Consider the following 16,937-nt stretch of genomic DNA (forward strand, 5'->3'; position numbering starts at 1 on the left):
GGATGAGTTAGTTGCAACTACAAACTACTCTGATTTGTGAATAAAAAAATGAAGGAAATAACTGAGGAGAGGCTCAAGGCTATACAGACGCAACATTTAACCGAGGAGAGGCTGAAGACTCTGCAGACGCAACATTTGACCGAGGAGAGGCTGAAGGCTCTGCAGACGCAACATTTAACTGAGGAGATGCTACAGGCTCTGCAGATGGAACATTTGACTGAGGAGAGGCTGAAGAGACTGCAGACACATCATTTGACCGAGGGGAGGCTGAAGGCTCTGCAGATGCAACATTTGACTGAGGAGAGGCTGAAGACTCTGCAGACGCAACATATGACCGAGGAGAGGCTGAAGGCTCTGCAGACGCAACATTTAACTGAGGAGATGCTACAGGCTCTGCAGATGGAACATTTGACTGAGGAGAGGCTGAAGAGACTGCAGACACATCATTTGACCGAGGGGAGGCTGAAGGCTCTGCAGATGCAACATTTGACTGAGGAGAGGCTGAAGACTCTGCAGACGCAACATATGACTGAGGAGAGGCTGAAGACTCTGCAGACGCAACATTTGACTGAGGAGAGGCTGAAGACTCTGCAGACGCAACACTTGACTGAGGGGAGGCTGAAGGCTCAGCAGACGCAACGTTTGACCGAGGAGAGGCTGAAGACTCTGCAGACGCAACGTTTGACCGAGGAGAGGCTGAAGACTCTGCAGACACAACATTTGACTGAGGAGAGGCTGAGGGCTCAGCAGATGCAACATTTGACTTAGGAGAGGCTGAAGACACTGCAGACACAACATTTGACTGAGGAGAGGCTGAAGGCTCAGCAGATGCAACATTTGACTGAGGAGAGGCTGAAGGCTCTGCAGATGCAACATTTGACTGAGGAGAGGCTGAAGACTCTGCAGACGCAACGTTTGACCGAGGAGAGGCTTAAGACACTGCAGACACAACATTTGACTGAGGAGAGGCTGAAGGCTCTGCAGATGCAACATTTGACTGAGGAGAGGCTGAAGGCTCAGCAGATGCAACATTTGACTGAGGAGAGGCTGAAGGCTCTGCAGACACAACATTTGACTGAGGAGAGGCTGAAGGCTCAGCAGATGCAACATTTGACTGAGGAGAGGCTGAAGGCTCTGCAGATGCAACATTTGACTGAGGAGAGGCTGAAGGCTCTGCAGATGCAACATTTGACTGAGGAGAGGCTGAAGGCTCAGCAGATGCAACATTTGACTGAGGAGAGGCTGAAGGCTCTGCAGACACAACATTTGACTGAGGAGAGGCAGAAGGCTCTGCAGAGGCAACATATGACTGATGAGAGGCTGAAGACTCTGCAGACGCAACATTTGACAGAGGAGAGGCTGGAGACTCTGCAGACGCAACATTTGACTGAGGAGAGGCTGAAGACTCTGCAGACGCAACATTTGACTGAGGAGAGGCTGAAGGCTCAGCAGATGCAACATTTGACTGAGGAGTGGCTGAAGGCTCAGCAGATGCAACATTTGACTGAGGAGAGGCTGAAGACACTGCAGCCACAACATTTGACTGAGGAGAGGCTGAAGGCTCAGCAGATGCAACATTTGACTGAGGAGAGGCTGAAGGCTCTGCAGATGCAACATTTGACTGAGGAGAGGCTGAAGGCTCAGCAGATGCAACATCTGACTGAGGAGAGGCTGAAGACTCTGCAGATGCAACAACTGACTGAGGAGAGGCTGAAGGCTCTGCAGACACAACATTTGACCCAGGAGAGGCAGAAGGCTCTGCAGACACAACATTTGACTGAGGAGATGCTACAGGCTCTGCAGATGGAACATTTGACTGAGGAGAGGTTGAAGACACTGCAGACGCAACATATGACTGAGGAGAGGCTGAAGTCTCTGCAGACGCAACATATGACTAAGGAAAGGCTGAAGACTCTGCAGACACAACATTTCACTGAGAAGAGGCTCAAAGGAAGAGGAATGGATGCTGCAGGGGAGTGGAAAAGGCATACGAAGAGAGGTACAGCACAGGAGGATTTGGGACAGAAAATGTCTAAAAACAGTTATGGCTAGTTTGCGTTCTTCCACAGTCAACACAGGAGTAAAGGTGACCGTCACATTATTTTTGGTATTCAGGAGAAAGCTGGTCTGGAGGTCATGGGACACAAGGTTAGAGCTGCACACATGCATTTTATTTTTTCCTCTCATCACAGGCACTGTTGTGTTTTTTTATTTACCTCCCATATATTATTTATATAATTTTAGTAAATCAAAAAGTCATGGTGAATGTACTGTAGTGGAGAAGCTCATAAAAATGAAAAAAATGATTGGAGGCTGGAGGAGATTTTATTGCTGCCCAGGGTATTTGATTGAACATTAAAAAGACCGGCGCATAATGTTCGTTTCTTTACTAGTACTGATACCCTATTTTCAACATCTTGAGACACCCGCAGACTGGGGCCGTAACTACCATCTTAATGCAGTTTCCTTTGTAATGAGGGTTGGGGACAGTCCTCCTCTCTTCATGCACTGGTTTTTAGTTGAAACACTGTGATTGGACAGAAAGACTGACAGATACAAAGATGGAAAGTGAATCTTTGCATCCACAGTATGGGTAAAATTCTGATGGGTTTAAACCCCTTTCAACCACACTGGGGGACTTGCCAACAGGCCGCCGCCTCTGGAAACCAGCAGAGGTGGCCAGTGTGAGTCACTACTTGACTAATTACATCCTGCGATCGCAGATTACCAAGGGCATCAACCGGTTTTTCAGAGAAACCACCTTCGTGTCAGGTAGGTCCTTCACCTGTGATCCAAATGGATAATAGCGGATTCTCCCATCTTCGACTTCTTCTATTCACCTTCATCTATCCGTGCCCCTCTTTCATTCTTGGCCAAAACATTTGACCCTCTACGTTCTCTTCTTGCCTTATTTGACACTTTTCTATTCTACTACATCCCTATGCATCTCTTCCAACCTCTAGAACCCTCTTTTGTCCTCTTCCATTCACCTCCGCCCCGTCTGTTGGACAGTCTTTTGTTCTTCTCCGCCCCCCACAGACCACCATCCCTTCTGCTCTATCCTGTTGGACTCTTTTCCATACCTCTCTACATTATGTTACTGCTTTCCATTTCCCTCCACCCTGCTTGGCTCAAGTACCTGTAAATCGGTCTTCATAAGCGACGCTCCTGCTTCCACAATGTAATGGCAGATTGTCCGCTGGCGCAGGGCAGCCGCGTGGTGTAAACATGTCTCTCCACTGAAAGAAAAGACAGACTATGGGTCACCATCTTGCAGATCACAACTGAGCAGGACATGGCCATCCACGTACAGGGTGGCACAGAGAAAAACAGTAGAAAAACATTGAGTGCAGTTACACCCTCCCACCATCCTTGGTGCGCCACGAGATGAGAAGGACAGACGGACAACTACACACCATTCACATAAGAGTCTCGACTCTCAAACAGGATTATAAAGAGAATAAAACTCTGTTGGGCAGACGAGTTCTGATCTCTGCTCCTCAGACCCACTGCATTTATTGTATTTATTTCAGTCAACTAGAGTGATATGGGACATAGGTATTAATTTACTTTTATTTAAAACTGGGGAGAAGTTCCGGCAATCCAGGAGCAGTCGTGGGGTCTCTCAGGCTGGAGATGAAACAGCACGTATCTTGCAAGGAAATTACATTTTTCCTGGAATAAATATGGCACTTTTGGCTCCTTCAGAGGAATTTCCAAAGCGATTTAAAATCGAGCTAGAGGGACCAGAAGGTCCTCAAGTTTTTAGGTCGCGCCTAGCAGCGCGCAAGCGCTGCACTGCAAGACTTATTGTAATGGGGCTTCAAAAAGCTCACCACACGCTCGTGTATGTGTGGCCTATTGCTTGCGGTTACCCGCAGGGGCGCCATTTGTTTTGAATTATCGTGCCCAGACACGGGCGAAATAATTCAAAACATATGGCCTGGTGCTTGCTCTCGTGCGCACGGGCTTGGTTTGTTTTCCTATCGTACTGACTACTGCCTAGTGTCAATGGCATACATCACGAACTGCAACTTCAAAGACATGCCTGCAAAATCCTTTCATCCCAAAGGAATCCAGCCATAGCACTTTTTAAATATCATTAGCCACATTCTGACACTGTATACAATTTATAGTGTGCAGAAGACGCTCAAGGGGGGGGCGTAACTGTATTTCACTTTGTTTTTAAAATGTGTGAAGATTAATTGACGAAGGGGTCTTCGGTGTCAACCTGGACGTACCAGCAATAATTTTATTATCTGTGCTCCGCAGACATACTCCTTTCGTTCCGAGTATATTTACAGAAACTTCTCACACCGGCACATTAATTCAACATCAAGTTTATTTATGTAAGCCCTGGGCTAGTTGAAGGGAGATCCCTCACTGTTTCTAAAAGGCCTCAAACGATGAGACAAGCAGACAGCCAAAATATGTTTCACATTGGAGAACCCTACTGCCAAGGGAAATGAGTGATTCCACAGTGACACAAGGCAGTGTAAGAAGGCGGGGGAAACGAGCAAAGGTGCTGCAGTAATTCGTGTAGCTGATACAAAATGTAACAAGCATTGGCATAGCCAATAGGTCTCACCTTTGGGACCTTATAAGTGTTTAGTTATGCAGCACAATATCTTTGGTGCAACAACATCAACTGTTGCATGGTTAAACACTTATAAGGTCCTAAAGGTGGGACCTATTGGCTATGCCAATGCTTGTTAACGGAGAAATTCAATGAAACCAGAGACATCAAAGGGACTGAAAAATGTAGGCAAGGTTGAACAACCAGCTTAGACCATGAGTTGACTGCTGCCTCACGAGCCAGCCTGGGGGGAAAAACCCACAAAACAGACAATATATGCAGAGCGAGGAAACAATGAGTAATATAACCCGGTCTTACAACAGGTGGGAAGAGAGAAAGACGAGGTTTGGGCATTTCTAAGAGGTGGAATTATTTGTAGATGGATATTTTTGTAAATCTATTTTTAAATCTGCTTCTTAATACGAACCATGTTTAATCGACCAATTAATTCACTATAAAACACATAAAAATAATCTATATTACATTAAAACATTGATTTCCATTGATTTATGTCGTCATATTGTATTCTTCAAATACACAGCTAAAGAAATTGCTAACTGAATCTCAGTCACAGCAAGTAAAAAAATCGTTTGCAGCTCTAAATGTTCGAATAGAATTGGCTTCGAAAAAAAGTAAAATAAATGCATCACGACTGAGAAATCCTGGGGCAAACCACCAAACTGAGTCAAAACTGATGGGTCTTTTTAATAAATTCCCTTTCTTCTAATCTCTTCTCACTCCTGCTACTCCAACATTTAATAGGGAGCGCTGGTAACCCATTCACTGCCCAAACACTGTCCTAGTCTGGGATCAAGAGCTCATAGAAGATTCTGAAAGTTTCCCCAACACATTTTTACTCCTTGGCCATCTCTCTAGTTTTTTCTTTCCAGAAGCAGAGTTCAGATTCAACAAACTACAAGTGAGAAGGGCATTTTCTTTTAACTTTATTTTATTTGTACAAAGATCCTCTTCAATGAAGTTGAGGTAGATTCAGGGTTAATCTTGAAAAAATAACTGGATTGTTTTACAGGATATGAATTTGCCTACTAAAAGGCACTACTGCAGCGTACCACACTGCCTTGCCCCTCCCTCCCACTATTGAAATTATACCATTTCTAGTCAAGTTAAAAACAAAAATAGAAATGCCCGTTTGTCCGCTGTAGGGTTCATTGATTGCAGTTCTATTTTCCCAACTAACTATTTTCCCACTGCACCGGAGGATTGACCAAAAGTCCTTTTTAGCACGTTCAGGAGGGTTAGAATCTCCCTATCACCCTCTGGTGGAACACTGTCTCTTGGAGGCAGACAGGGAGTCTCCACCCTCCTGGAGACCTCAGAACCTTGGCGGAAGGTCCCTTCTCTGTGGCAGGTTGGTGTATATCTGTACTCTTTTTAGTGTCTCCGAGAACACTTCACGCTTCCTAGTTGTACGACCCCTCTGTGGAAGTCTAGATTAGGGGGTGCCTGGTCTTCCAGGGGTCTCTGAATCGATCTATCATTGCCTAGTATAATGTTCTTGCTCTGTGGCAGGTGGGAAGGTTGGGGTCTCCTGGGGGTGGAACCCGGATACCTTCTCCAAGTGGAATGAACCTCTCTCTGTATAAAAAAAGACTGGTTTGGGGTTCATTGCCTTCCCTCTTGGTGGGGGCTTCTGCTGTCCGGCAGTGGGGCAGATTTCAAAACAATAGAGTACTTCTCAGTGGCACGCAGTCTCAGTGACCGGCCACATCTCTCTCTGGAATGGAAAACCCTCTCTGCGACAGGGGCTTTGCTTTCCAGGGAAAAAAGTCCCAACAATCATTACACTCTTCCTAACAGAATGTTCTCTTAAGTTTTCTCTCTGCTGCAGAATTCTTTTTTAGGTCTCGCCTAGTGTTGCAGCGCATGCGCTGCTCGCTTGCCGAGACATATAGTGAGAGAGGAGATTTCAGAAGGGAACTTGAAGCCCCACCCATCATTTTCATTGGGTCGCGTCAGCGTGTATGCTAAACGCTGGCTTCCCATTGAAAAGGATGCTTTTTGGTCACTCCCCTTTCTCCCTTCTGGACGGCCCATCCGGACTGGGTCGTCTGCTTCACGGCTGTCGTGAAGCACTTTATCTTTAGGGGGGCCATCTGTTCCTAATTAGTATGGCCTTAGCGCAGCCATGCTAATTAGAAACAGATGCCCCCCCTAAAGATAAGAAAGTCTGCAGGCACTACCATGCACACTAACTGGAGCATTCCCCGAAAAGATGTGCATGCTGTGGGGTTGTTGGAGAGCAGGACGTCCCGGTTTTGATGGCTTCTGTGGCTCTCGCGCGCTCTGCGCTGACAGGCCCAGGGACGCTGTAATCGGCTGGTTGATCCGCCGTGCATTACCGCTCTGAAGGCAGTGCTGCATGGCACAGCTAAGAATAGAAGGCTTTGGGGGTTTAGACGCCAGACTCTTGTGAACTGGATACATCTGGAGTGAGCCCCAGGCTCTGAAGGTGTTTACATGTGAAAGTGCGTACATAATGACAAGCTCTGTTTTCACGGCGGTATCTCTGCTCTCTCTCTGCCTACATTAAAGCTCTTTGGCAGGCTGATGAAAATATCTACATTTTAACTCTGCTCCACACATTATTGGTATAGCTTGCACGATCTTCATTGGTGTCACACACAATGGTCTGTGAGGAATCAAAACAGCAGTGCTTAATTTGTGCTGGTGCGCGCAGATCTGGAATGGCACCAAGACTTATTTAATTTTACATAATCAGACTTTGACTAACAGAAAGAATGAGGAAGCGAGAGATAGGAAAACAGTGACAAAGAAGGCAGAAAGCAACGATGAAAAAGAATCTGTAGGTGTGAGATAAAGAGACAATAAGTGTTGGTTGGTGCAACAAATCGGACTAGGGTTGAATCAATACTAGGCAGCCTTGGTGTTCAGCGACCCCAGCATTATGGAGCACCGGTGGCAGACTCCGGAGGAAAAACTTTAGGGCTCTTACACGTCTTTTTTCCATTTAATTTTATTTCATCCTATTTATTTTTTTTAAAAGGCCTGCAGACCAGTCTCTTTGAGGCGCGTGTCCCATTTTGCTTCCCCATGAAATTTCTTATCCGGAAGAAATTAAAAGTACAGATTTGTAGCCCAGTCCTCGAAGCTTCAGCTCTCCAAACATTTTTGCCTCCCGTTAGACTCGGTGTGAAATGATGGCTGATCCCAGTCACTGCTCCTGCATAGCTTGACACTACTTAATTCACCATTGTAAGGGCATTCCTAGAATAGTGATGTGGGCGTACCGGATCAGGGTCTTAGGCTGGGTGCCAACCTTGACACATTTCCGTCCAATGTATATGCAAAGGGCGCCTCTCGGACTTTTCGGAGGCAACCACTTTCTGGTGAAGATGTGCGCGGCACCCTTGAGGGGCCACACATGGCGTGCCCTTTAAAGTGGTGGCTCGAGCTGGGTGCCTGGTTATTAGTATCTCTGCTGAGATTCCTAGATTGTCAAGACATGTAAGTGACTGTGACCGACTGTTAACCAAAGATCAGATTTTCTTTAAGGCCTTCGGGAAGGGGCGAACAACGTTGTGTCAAACATGCGGGGGGTGGGGTGCCTGACAGGGGTGGCTGGGATCTACGGGGTGGGCACGCGCAAAATATCATTAAAAAACAAGCAAACATCCAATGCAGGGTTCTCCTCCGGACCTCTCCTTTCCAGGAAGTGGAACCAGATGCTGTATTGCCCAATCCTAGCGCTGCGCAAGTACAGCATGTGAGCAGTGCCCGGATTGGAGGGAGCGGCCTCACTCGGGGCTCCACAGCGCACGGGATGCCTGCATGTACTCTCAACCCAGCAAGACAGCTGGGTTGGGCTGCGAAGTTTAAAGTGCACATGTGGCCAAAAAGACATGCACACTTTATACACTGCATTCGACAGTCCACCCTCGTCCCTGCGGATGCCAGTCAGCAACGTCCCCACCCCGTCCTGACGCTCGGGTCTGGACGAGGGATGAAAAATAAAATGTCAATGAACTGCCACTTCATTTTTCACCTCTGGGGCTTTGGGGGATTTTAAGTGGGGCGACGCTCCTCCACTCCAAGAAGGAGCTGCTCCGGGACTCAGACGGTAAAGAAAGATGGTCCCGTGTTATATATTCAAAGACACCTTTTTTTCTTCTAGAGCGATGGAAAAATATTGCTAAACAATGGACTGTGATGAGGTTCCGGGCTCTGGCTGCTCTTTCGGAAACACTGTCAGCTCTTCTTCGATCTTCTCAAGATGCCAACTTGTATGTTTGCTTTAGTTGATTCCCCCCAAAAATGAAAAATCAATTGCATTGCAGTTTATCCAGGTGCATTTTTCTCCCCTTCTCTGAGAAGTAAACATCATGTCCTCAGGTAATAGTCTTGTACAACATTATGCTTTGATATATAAACAATAGTTACTCGGGGATGAGAGCGTGAATCCAAGAGAAGGGCCCAGCCTTGTCTGGCAGTGGACCTTGGGTACCACCTTCCCATACCAAGTTACATAATTCTGTGCACGTTGTCACCCTACACCCCACTCCGCACCAATGGTGTCATTTAACCCTGTTACGTTGAAACTACGTACCCTGCAGCTCTCACCTGCACAGCACCATCCCTAGTTACGAGGTATGGTCAGTAACGGACACGCCTATGCAATGCAATAGGTGTTGCTTTTGGTATTGTAAATAACAATGGCCTTTAATTTTTTAAAAGGCATTGCCATTTACAATGCCAATAGCTCCAAAATTCGCAGTTGCGAGACCTATTGCATTGTTAATGCTTGTTCCCTCTGGGCATCATAACCTCGGGAGCACTTTGGGAACAGACACTTGGCAAGCACACACACTGCACAGACACACTCAGTGGAGTTGCCCACTCACACATACAAATATTCAGAGCAGAGTCTCTTTGGGGGCCTGGTTGCAGTCCTGCACCACATGAACACACACCAATGTCCCCCATATTCTAAGAGTTGGGCTAGAAGAGTGTAGGACCCAGACCCCAGGTTCTCAGGAGGAAATGTTCTTTAGCTACTGACGCCGCGTGGGATTTAATGTTCTAAAGTCAACCCTGGCAGCATCTCTAGTCTCCCCACATCAACAGGGGTCCTGGGGATGCTGTGACAATTACAGACTTTCCAGATAGGGTTTCTGTGTGACACGAGACTTACCTCTGGGTCTCCGTCATGTCCAGGATCTCGGTGGGAGCTGAGGACGAAAGAGACAGAGTTAGAGTCTGTGGGTCGAAGATACTGGCGGGGAGTAGGAAGAGCCCCCCAGTTCATGCCACCACCCCTGGCGGGAGCGGGGTGGAAGAGCAGGACAGCCTTCATTATCTGTTCCACCTGCTGCCTCAGCGGAGAGCAGGGGGCGAAACAGAAGAGCCACTGGCTTCAAGGGAACCAGACAGTGCAGAGGCGAAAAGACGTAAAAGAAACATAGAAACACCTGAGGGAAGAAAGAGGACCGCTGCACCTAAGTGAGGAAAAGTAAAAGGGAGGATGGGAGCCTTCTTAGGGCAGTCAGAGGCTACTGGACAAGAACATTTATTATCACTGTGTTCAGGGGTCACAATACTGCTGCACTAAGCCTGAATGACCAATGCTCCCTTTAGCACTTGACACTCTCAGGGTAGTGGCGTTGGAGCAGACAAGGCTTCCTCCAGGAGGAGGTGTCAGAATGGAACGTTAGATACCGCTCAGTGCCTTGAATGGCTGGACGTTCTTTACTTTACAAAATAAATGGACTTTACTACAGGTAAGCAAAAGATGCTAAGCTGTAAATCCTGATCCCTAGAAACATACCAGACGTATCTTGCAAAGTTACATTTCCAAAAGCGCCTCTCGCTCCAATGCTCTAGCGGGTGTGTAATGAATTTACATGAAATCCGAGGGTCAATATTTAAATATTATCTTATTAGGGACTCCTCCTGCACCTTACAGAAAGGTAAAATGTTACAATATTTGTGAATGCTCTGTTAGGCACTCTGAATTAAAGGCTGAGATTTCTGAAAAACAATAAAAAAAATAAAAAAAAATAGAATGCCTCCTGTGCCCTGCTACAGTCCTATAAAAGCAGAGAACGCACCACATGTAGGAGCCATTGCCTAAAGGAGAAGAACACAGCCAACCTGCTGAATAAAGAAGTAAAGAATTTTAAATGGCAAAACCTTTAACTACCCAGTTAAAAAGGATTCTGTCCCCGACTAGAAAGATGGTGGGGTCTTCAAACCCAGCTAGACAGGGCAGTAGCCACGCTCTCCAAATAGGTACGAGGAAGTGACATCAGAGCTCTGCGACGAGGAAGTGACATCAGAGATCTGCGACGAGGAAGGGACATTAGAGCTTAGCTAAGAGGAAGTGACATCAGAGCTCTGCGATGAGGAAGGGACATCAGAGCTCATCTACGAGGAAGGGACATCAGAGCTCAGCTACGAGGAAGGGACATCAGAGCTCAGCTATCAGGAAGGGACATCAGCGCTCAGCTATGAGGATAGGACATCAGAAATCAGCTACAAGGAAGTGATATCAGAGCTCCACTATGAGAAAGGGACATCAGAGCTCAGCTATGAGGAAGGGGCATCAGAGCTCAGCTATGAGGAAGGGGCATCAGAGCTCAGCTATGAGGATGGGGCATCAGAGCTCAGCTATGAGGATGGGGCATCAGAGCTCAGCTATGAGGATGGGGCATCAGAGCTCAGCTATGAGGATGGGGCATCAGAGCTCAGCTACGACGAAATGACATCAGATCTCCGCTATGAGGAAGGGGCATCAGAGCTCAGCTATAAGGAAGTGACATCAGGGCTCAGCTATAAGCAAGGAAAACAGGAGCTCAGCTACGAGCAAGGGACATCAGAGCTCAGCTACGACGAAATTACATCATATCTCAGCTACGAGGGAGAGACATCTGAGCAAAGCTATAGGGAAGGGACATCAGATCTCAGCTACGTGGAAGGGACATCAGCGCTCAGCTACGAGGAAGGGACATCAGAGCTCAGCTATGAGGAAGGGACATCAGAGCTCAGCTATGAGGAAGGGACATCAGAGCTCAGCTATGAGGAAGGGACATCAGAGCTCAGCTACGAGGAAGGGACATCAGAGCTCAGCTTACGAGGAAGTGACATCAGAGCTCAGCTTACGAGGAAGTGACATCAGAGCTCAGCTTACGAGGAAGGGACATCAGAGCTCAGCTACGAGGAAGGGACATCAGAGCTCAGCTCAGAGCTCATCTACGAGGAAGGGACATCAGAGCTCAGCTACGAGCAAGGGACATCAGAGCTCAGCTACGAGCAAGGGACATCAGAGCTCAGCTACGAGGAAGGGACATCAGCTACGAGGAAGGGACATCAGAGCTTAGCTATAAGGAAGGGACATCAGAGCTCACCTACGAGCAAGGGACATCAGAGCTCACCTACGAGCAAGGGACATCATAGCTCATCTACGAGGAAGGGACATCAGAGCTCAGCTACGAGGAAGGGACATCAGAGCTCAGCTACGAGGAAGGGACATCAGAGCTCAGCTATGAGGAAGGGACATCAGAGCTCAGCTATGAGGAAGGGGCATCAGAGCTCAGCTATGAGGAAGGGGCATCAGAGCTCAGCTATGAGGAAGGGGCATCAGAGCTCAGCTATGAGGATGGGACATCAGAGCTCAGCTACGACGAAATTACATCAGATCTCCGATATGAGGAAGGGGCATCAGAGCTCAGCTATGAGGAAGGGACATCAGAGCTCATCTACGAGGGAGGGACATCAGAGCTCAGCTACGAGGATGGGACATCAGAGCTCAGCTACGAGGAAGGGACATCAGAGCTCAGCTACGAGGAAGGGACATCAGAGCTCATCTACGAGGAAGGGACATCAGAGCTCATCTACGAGGAAGGGGCATCAGAGCTCAGCTACGAGGAAGGGGCATCAGAGCTCAGCTACGAGGAAGGGACATCAGCGCTCAGCTGAGGATAGGACATCAGAAATCAGCTACAAGGAAGTGATATCAGAGCTCCACTATGAGGAAGGGACTTCAGAGCTCAGCTACAAGGAAGGGACATCAGAGCTCAGCTACGAGGAAGGGACATCAGAGCTCAGCTATGAGGAAGGGGCATCAGAGCTCAGCTATGAGGAAGGGGCATCAGAGCTCAGCTATGAGGATGGGGCATCAGAGCTCAGCTACGACGAAATGACATCAGATCTCCGCTATGAGGAAGGGGCATCAGAGCTCAGCTACGAGCAAGAGACATCTAAGCAAAGCTATAGGGAAGGGACATCAAATCTCAGCTACGTGGAAGGGACATCAGCGCTCAGCTACGAGGAAGAGACATCAGAGCTCAGCTAGGAGGAGGGGACGTCAGAGCTCAGCTAGGTGGAAGGGGCATCAGAGCTCAGCTACGAGGTAGGGACATGAGAGCTCAGCTATGAGGAAGGGACATCAGAACTCTACTATGAGGAAGGGGCATCAGAGCTCAGCTACGAGGAAGGGACATCAGAGCTCAGCCTTGAGGAAGACTCCTAAGCGTATCACAGTATATTGTCAATCTCATTGTGGGAAAACTGCACAAGACTGTCCAGAAAACGTACAGGAGCATCACAGCCTTACAAAGTCATGTGGCAAAAGAGGACATCTGGAAGGACCTGGTGTAGAGTTAGGAAGCTTACAAGTTTCAAACTCCCTAGAGTAAGGACACCTCTTAGACACTACTCTGACACTAGAGTTAACTTCCAAATGCATGGGAGGGCAGTGGAGCCATCATATGTCGAGCCACGTATTATTTTACTTTATTAAATAGCATGGAGGAGTCCAAACGCGCATCTAAGCTTCCCTCTTAAACCAAACTTTAGTGCCTAGAGGTTCTCTTCCCAGCAGTGCAAGCTGTGCCAGCGAGAAAAGGTGCTGGCCACATGTGCTGTGTTTGATATGCACAGAGGTATCTGTTCCCTCATGTGACACATGGTGCCCGCCCACAAAGACTACTAGTGTTAAAAGTAAAGACAGCACAGAGAATCTCTTGGTGTGACTTGGGGTGCCTGTACAGAGGATTACTCAGGGGGATGCAGGGTGGCACACACCATCGCTACCTCAGCATGACCTGCTAGTAAGAGTAGTCTGTGGCTTTATCCAAGAGCCCAGGTAGGTTCTGCAGAGATCCATACCCCTTGCCAGCGTCTACAGGTTTTGTACATTGCTCCATTCCTTTGCCAGGGAGGGTGCCACCCATGGGCACTCTGCACTGCTTAACCTCTTATTACCTCGGCTCCACCATCACCAGAACCTCATCACCCATGGGTGCTCTGCAGTGCGGCTTACCCTTGCCAAGAATGTACTTGACGATGTCTTTGCTCCCAGAGTTCACTGCGTGGTGCAGAAGGGTTCGGCCCGAAGAGTCTCTCATCATCAGGTTCCCTCCAGCTTCGTGCGCCTCCTGGAACTAAAGAATAAGAAAGGGGGGAAGTCGGAAGGTTTTCTTGGCTGGATCAATGATGTTGGGTACATCTCATTAGGAACTTGATTAATATTAAACAATGGTACAAGTGACACTGGTGGGCAAGTACACCTAAAGGTGACCAGAGAGGTCCGAGACGGAAGCACAGATGCAGAGTTGCAGGATGGTAGGGAAGTCACTGCAAGGCAACCAACATACACAACAGGTCAACCAGAGCCATGTGCAACGGAGCCGAAGTCACATAAGCAGAGGCCCCGATAGGACTTCACCAACCTCCAGATCTCAACGATCCACAAATGCAGACTGTAAAGAGATCAGTCGTGGTCACTGAGGCCAGCGGGAGGGTCGAGCATTGGCAACGTAGTAAGTGGTGCAGGCGTGAGCGGACAAAACACACTAATGTTCAGGTGAGAGTTCATGTGCATCAGACTGCTGGATGGCAGAGAGAGGCTGCGAGGGTGCTGGAGGGAATTTACTGTGGGTTGCAAGGGACCGAAAGCTGCGCCTAGGGAGCCATGTAAATCTCTGGAGCGAAGGGCTCTCACCACGTTTTTAATAAAGACGATTTACAAAGCTCCCACTTGGCTGTCACCAGGGTTAAAACTTGTGTAATGACACTTCTGATGATGTCATCGGGGTCCAATGACATGTAATGTCACTTCTGCGACCCTAAGACTTTGGTACAATAACAACATTGAAGAATGGTACAAAAGGATAATAGCAAAGGGGTGTTGTCTGCACCACATAATTAGAAACAGTACCGCCAACACCCAGTTGTGCTGCAATGAAAAACAGGGCAAGACGCAAGCCACCAACTTATCAAAATACACAACTACTCATTACTACGTCCCATGAGTTGCTACAAATCAGTGGAAAAATGGACTCGTCGTCTTATTTTTAGTAAAAATATTCTTCTGGTCATGCCTACATTTGCAGAATCTTCCACGAGCACTTATGTGTTCAATTTCTTTCTTATTTAGGCGTCGGGCATCAATTCTTTGAGGACTTAACACTGAATGTTAGTTTACTGAGAATGGATTCAATCCAAATGCTACACTCTACCACAAGAAGTAAAGAACTCATGTCGTACTGCTGAAGTAAAGCTTGAAATCGATGGAGCTCCGAATCAGAGAGGATTTAGAACTTTTGTCAGCTCTGAATAGCAGCGCTGTCATGAGCAGATATAGACAAGCAGCGGCAAAAAGATCATGTGATCCGCAGCATTACGGTGACTGCCAAAGGAGCGTTATGGTTGGCTCTTGGGTAACACATTTCAAAGCAGGTAATCTGACAAAATAACTACCTGCATTAAGGGAGACAAACACTCCTTTTCTCTTTGGCTCTATGGGATATTGAACTAAAGAACAAGTTACTTACCTTTGGTAACGTCTTATCTGGTGGAGAATATTTAGCCACAGAGTCCTTACTGTAGAATTATCCACAGGCTTCAGACTGGATCCAGAATTTTTTCTTGAGCAGCACCCCTGCGTGCCAGTAGGTGGTGTTGTTCGGCTTCTCATAGCGTCAGTGTCGTCTGTGCCAGAAGTGATGTGTGAGGTGCCTATATAGCTGCCACCCAGCGTGCTGACTTCCTCTCTTTTCTTTGCATGCCAGTCAGCACAGATCTGGGAAGAGCTACCCCTAGTCAATTGTTTAGAGCCCTTTTTTGACATTTTGTCAATGTGTTTTGAGTTTTTTCTCTCCTGGTGCGGCAGAATAGGTCATCTAAGAAGGCCATCTTCAAACCCGGTGGCACCTGTCAGTGACAGACCCGCACCGTGTGTGCCGCTGGTGCCTCGCCGCACTCAGTCACCGGGTCTTTTGCGTTAGTCCCGCCACAAGGAGAAGTCGTCGATGCGTGCTTCGACTTCTCATCCATCAGCCGACGAGACGAGGGAGCATCACTCGAGGCCTGGTTCCGCGGTTGAGCCAGCGCCTGGGTCAGCTCTGGGTCTCTCCGAGTTCCTGGGAGCTGGAGTGACCCCCGCCCAGTTGTGAAAGCTTATGAGGCCATGAAAAGACCACTAACCTCAAAGTGTAAGTACTGGCAATTCTTTGCCCAGTTCCAGAGATACAGACAGATTCACTTCCAAAAAGGCAGAAAGTGATTCCATAAAACTGAGATCAATTCTCAGAAAGGATCGAGAGGTTTCTGAGCAAGGCAAAGTTTGCATTTCTAGAAGGCAAGTTGTACTAAGCCACTGTGTCTGTGTGACCACGACAATGGCATTTACAGCATGCTATGGAGTTACAGCCAGTTTAGATATGGTCAATTCCTTTGTAAAGCAATAGGTTAACTACTGGGTGAAGGCCCAACAGAATCCATTGGTGACCAAACGTAAAACCCTGCAGTGGGTGTTCTTAAGAGTGGGAACAGTGGCCAACGGGCTGAACAGAAACAAGACGAAGTAAGTTTAGATCAGGTATAGCTTAGTTACCTGTTCGGAGAAATGGAAATTACAGCAGAGACAAAGAGAATAACGGGCGGGTTTATAGAAAGAAATCCAAAAGATGTGAAGATAACAACAATGGTGTGACATGCCTTAAGAGCGGCGCCAGTCACGGGTTGGGGTCAGCCATATTTCAATGTTTGGCAACAAGGTGTGAGCACCTCAGGAGGGCAAGAACTAACCCAATAGTTGAAATAATGTATTATGTGGTTCCGAGGAAGACGAGGGTCTCATCTGTGCAGAAGCACATACGTACCTGGAAGTAGAACAAAACTTAGCGAGTGGTCAAAAGTGGACATTTGAGGATTAAACAAAAGAAGGGCAAGAATCTGGTCGCTTTCTTTCCAGAGGCACCGAAAGAAGTTGCAGAGCTCAGCTTCAGGAGTCTGCCACGCGGATGCGATGCTCTGTCTGTGCCAGGACATGTTGCTGTGGTGTAAAAGAGCCAACCCGCTTCCAGAGTAACTTCACCTGACC

General features: G+C 47.7%; 1 protein-coding gene across 9 annotated transcripts in view; it reads right to left on the reverse strand.

Annotated features, from left to right (window-relative positions):
• DGKZ (diacylglycerol kinase zeta) overlaps positions 1–16,937 on the reverse strand; it is a 759,825-nt gene that overhangs the window by 72,197 nt on the left and 670,691 nt on the right. For all 9 annotated transcript variants that reach the window (XM_085646693.1, XM_085646692.1, XM_085646686.1 and 6 more), the window contains 3 exons: positions 13,875–13,995; positions 9,747–9,783; positions 3,140–3,239 (listed from right to left, as the gene is read on the reverse strand). In XM_085646693.1, the coding sequence (XP_085502819.1) occupies positions 3,140–3,239; positions 9,747–9,783; positions 13,875–13,995 (258 nt within the window). The remainder of the gene's footprint in view (positions 1–3,139; positions 3,240–9,746; positions 9,784–13,874; positions 13,996–16,937) is intronic.

This window comes from Triturus cristatus, chromosome 3_1 (genome assembly GCF_964204655.1).
Source record: "Triturus cristatus chromosome 3_1, aTriCri1.1, whole genome shotgun sequence".
Taxonomy (NCBI): domain Eukaryota; kingdom Metazoa; phylum Chordata; class Amphibia; order Caudata; family Salamandridae; genus Triturus; species Triturus cristatus.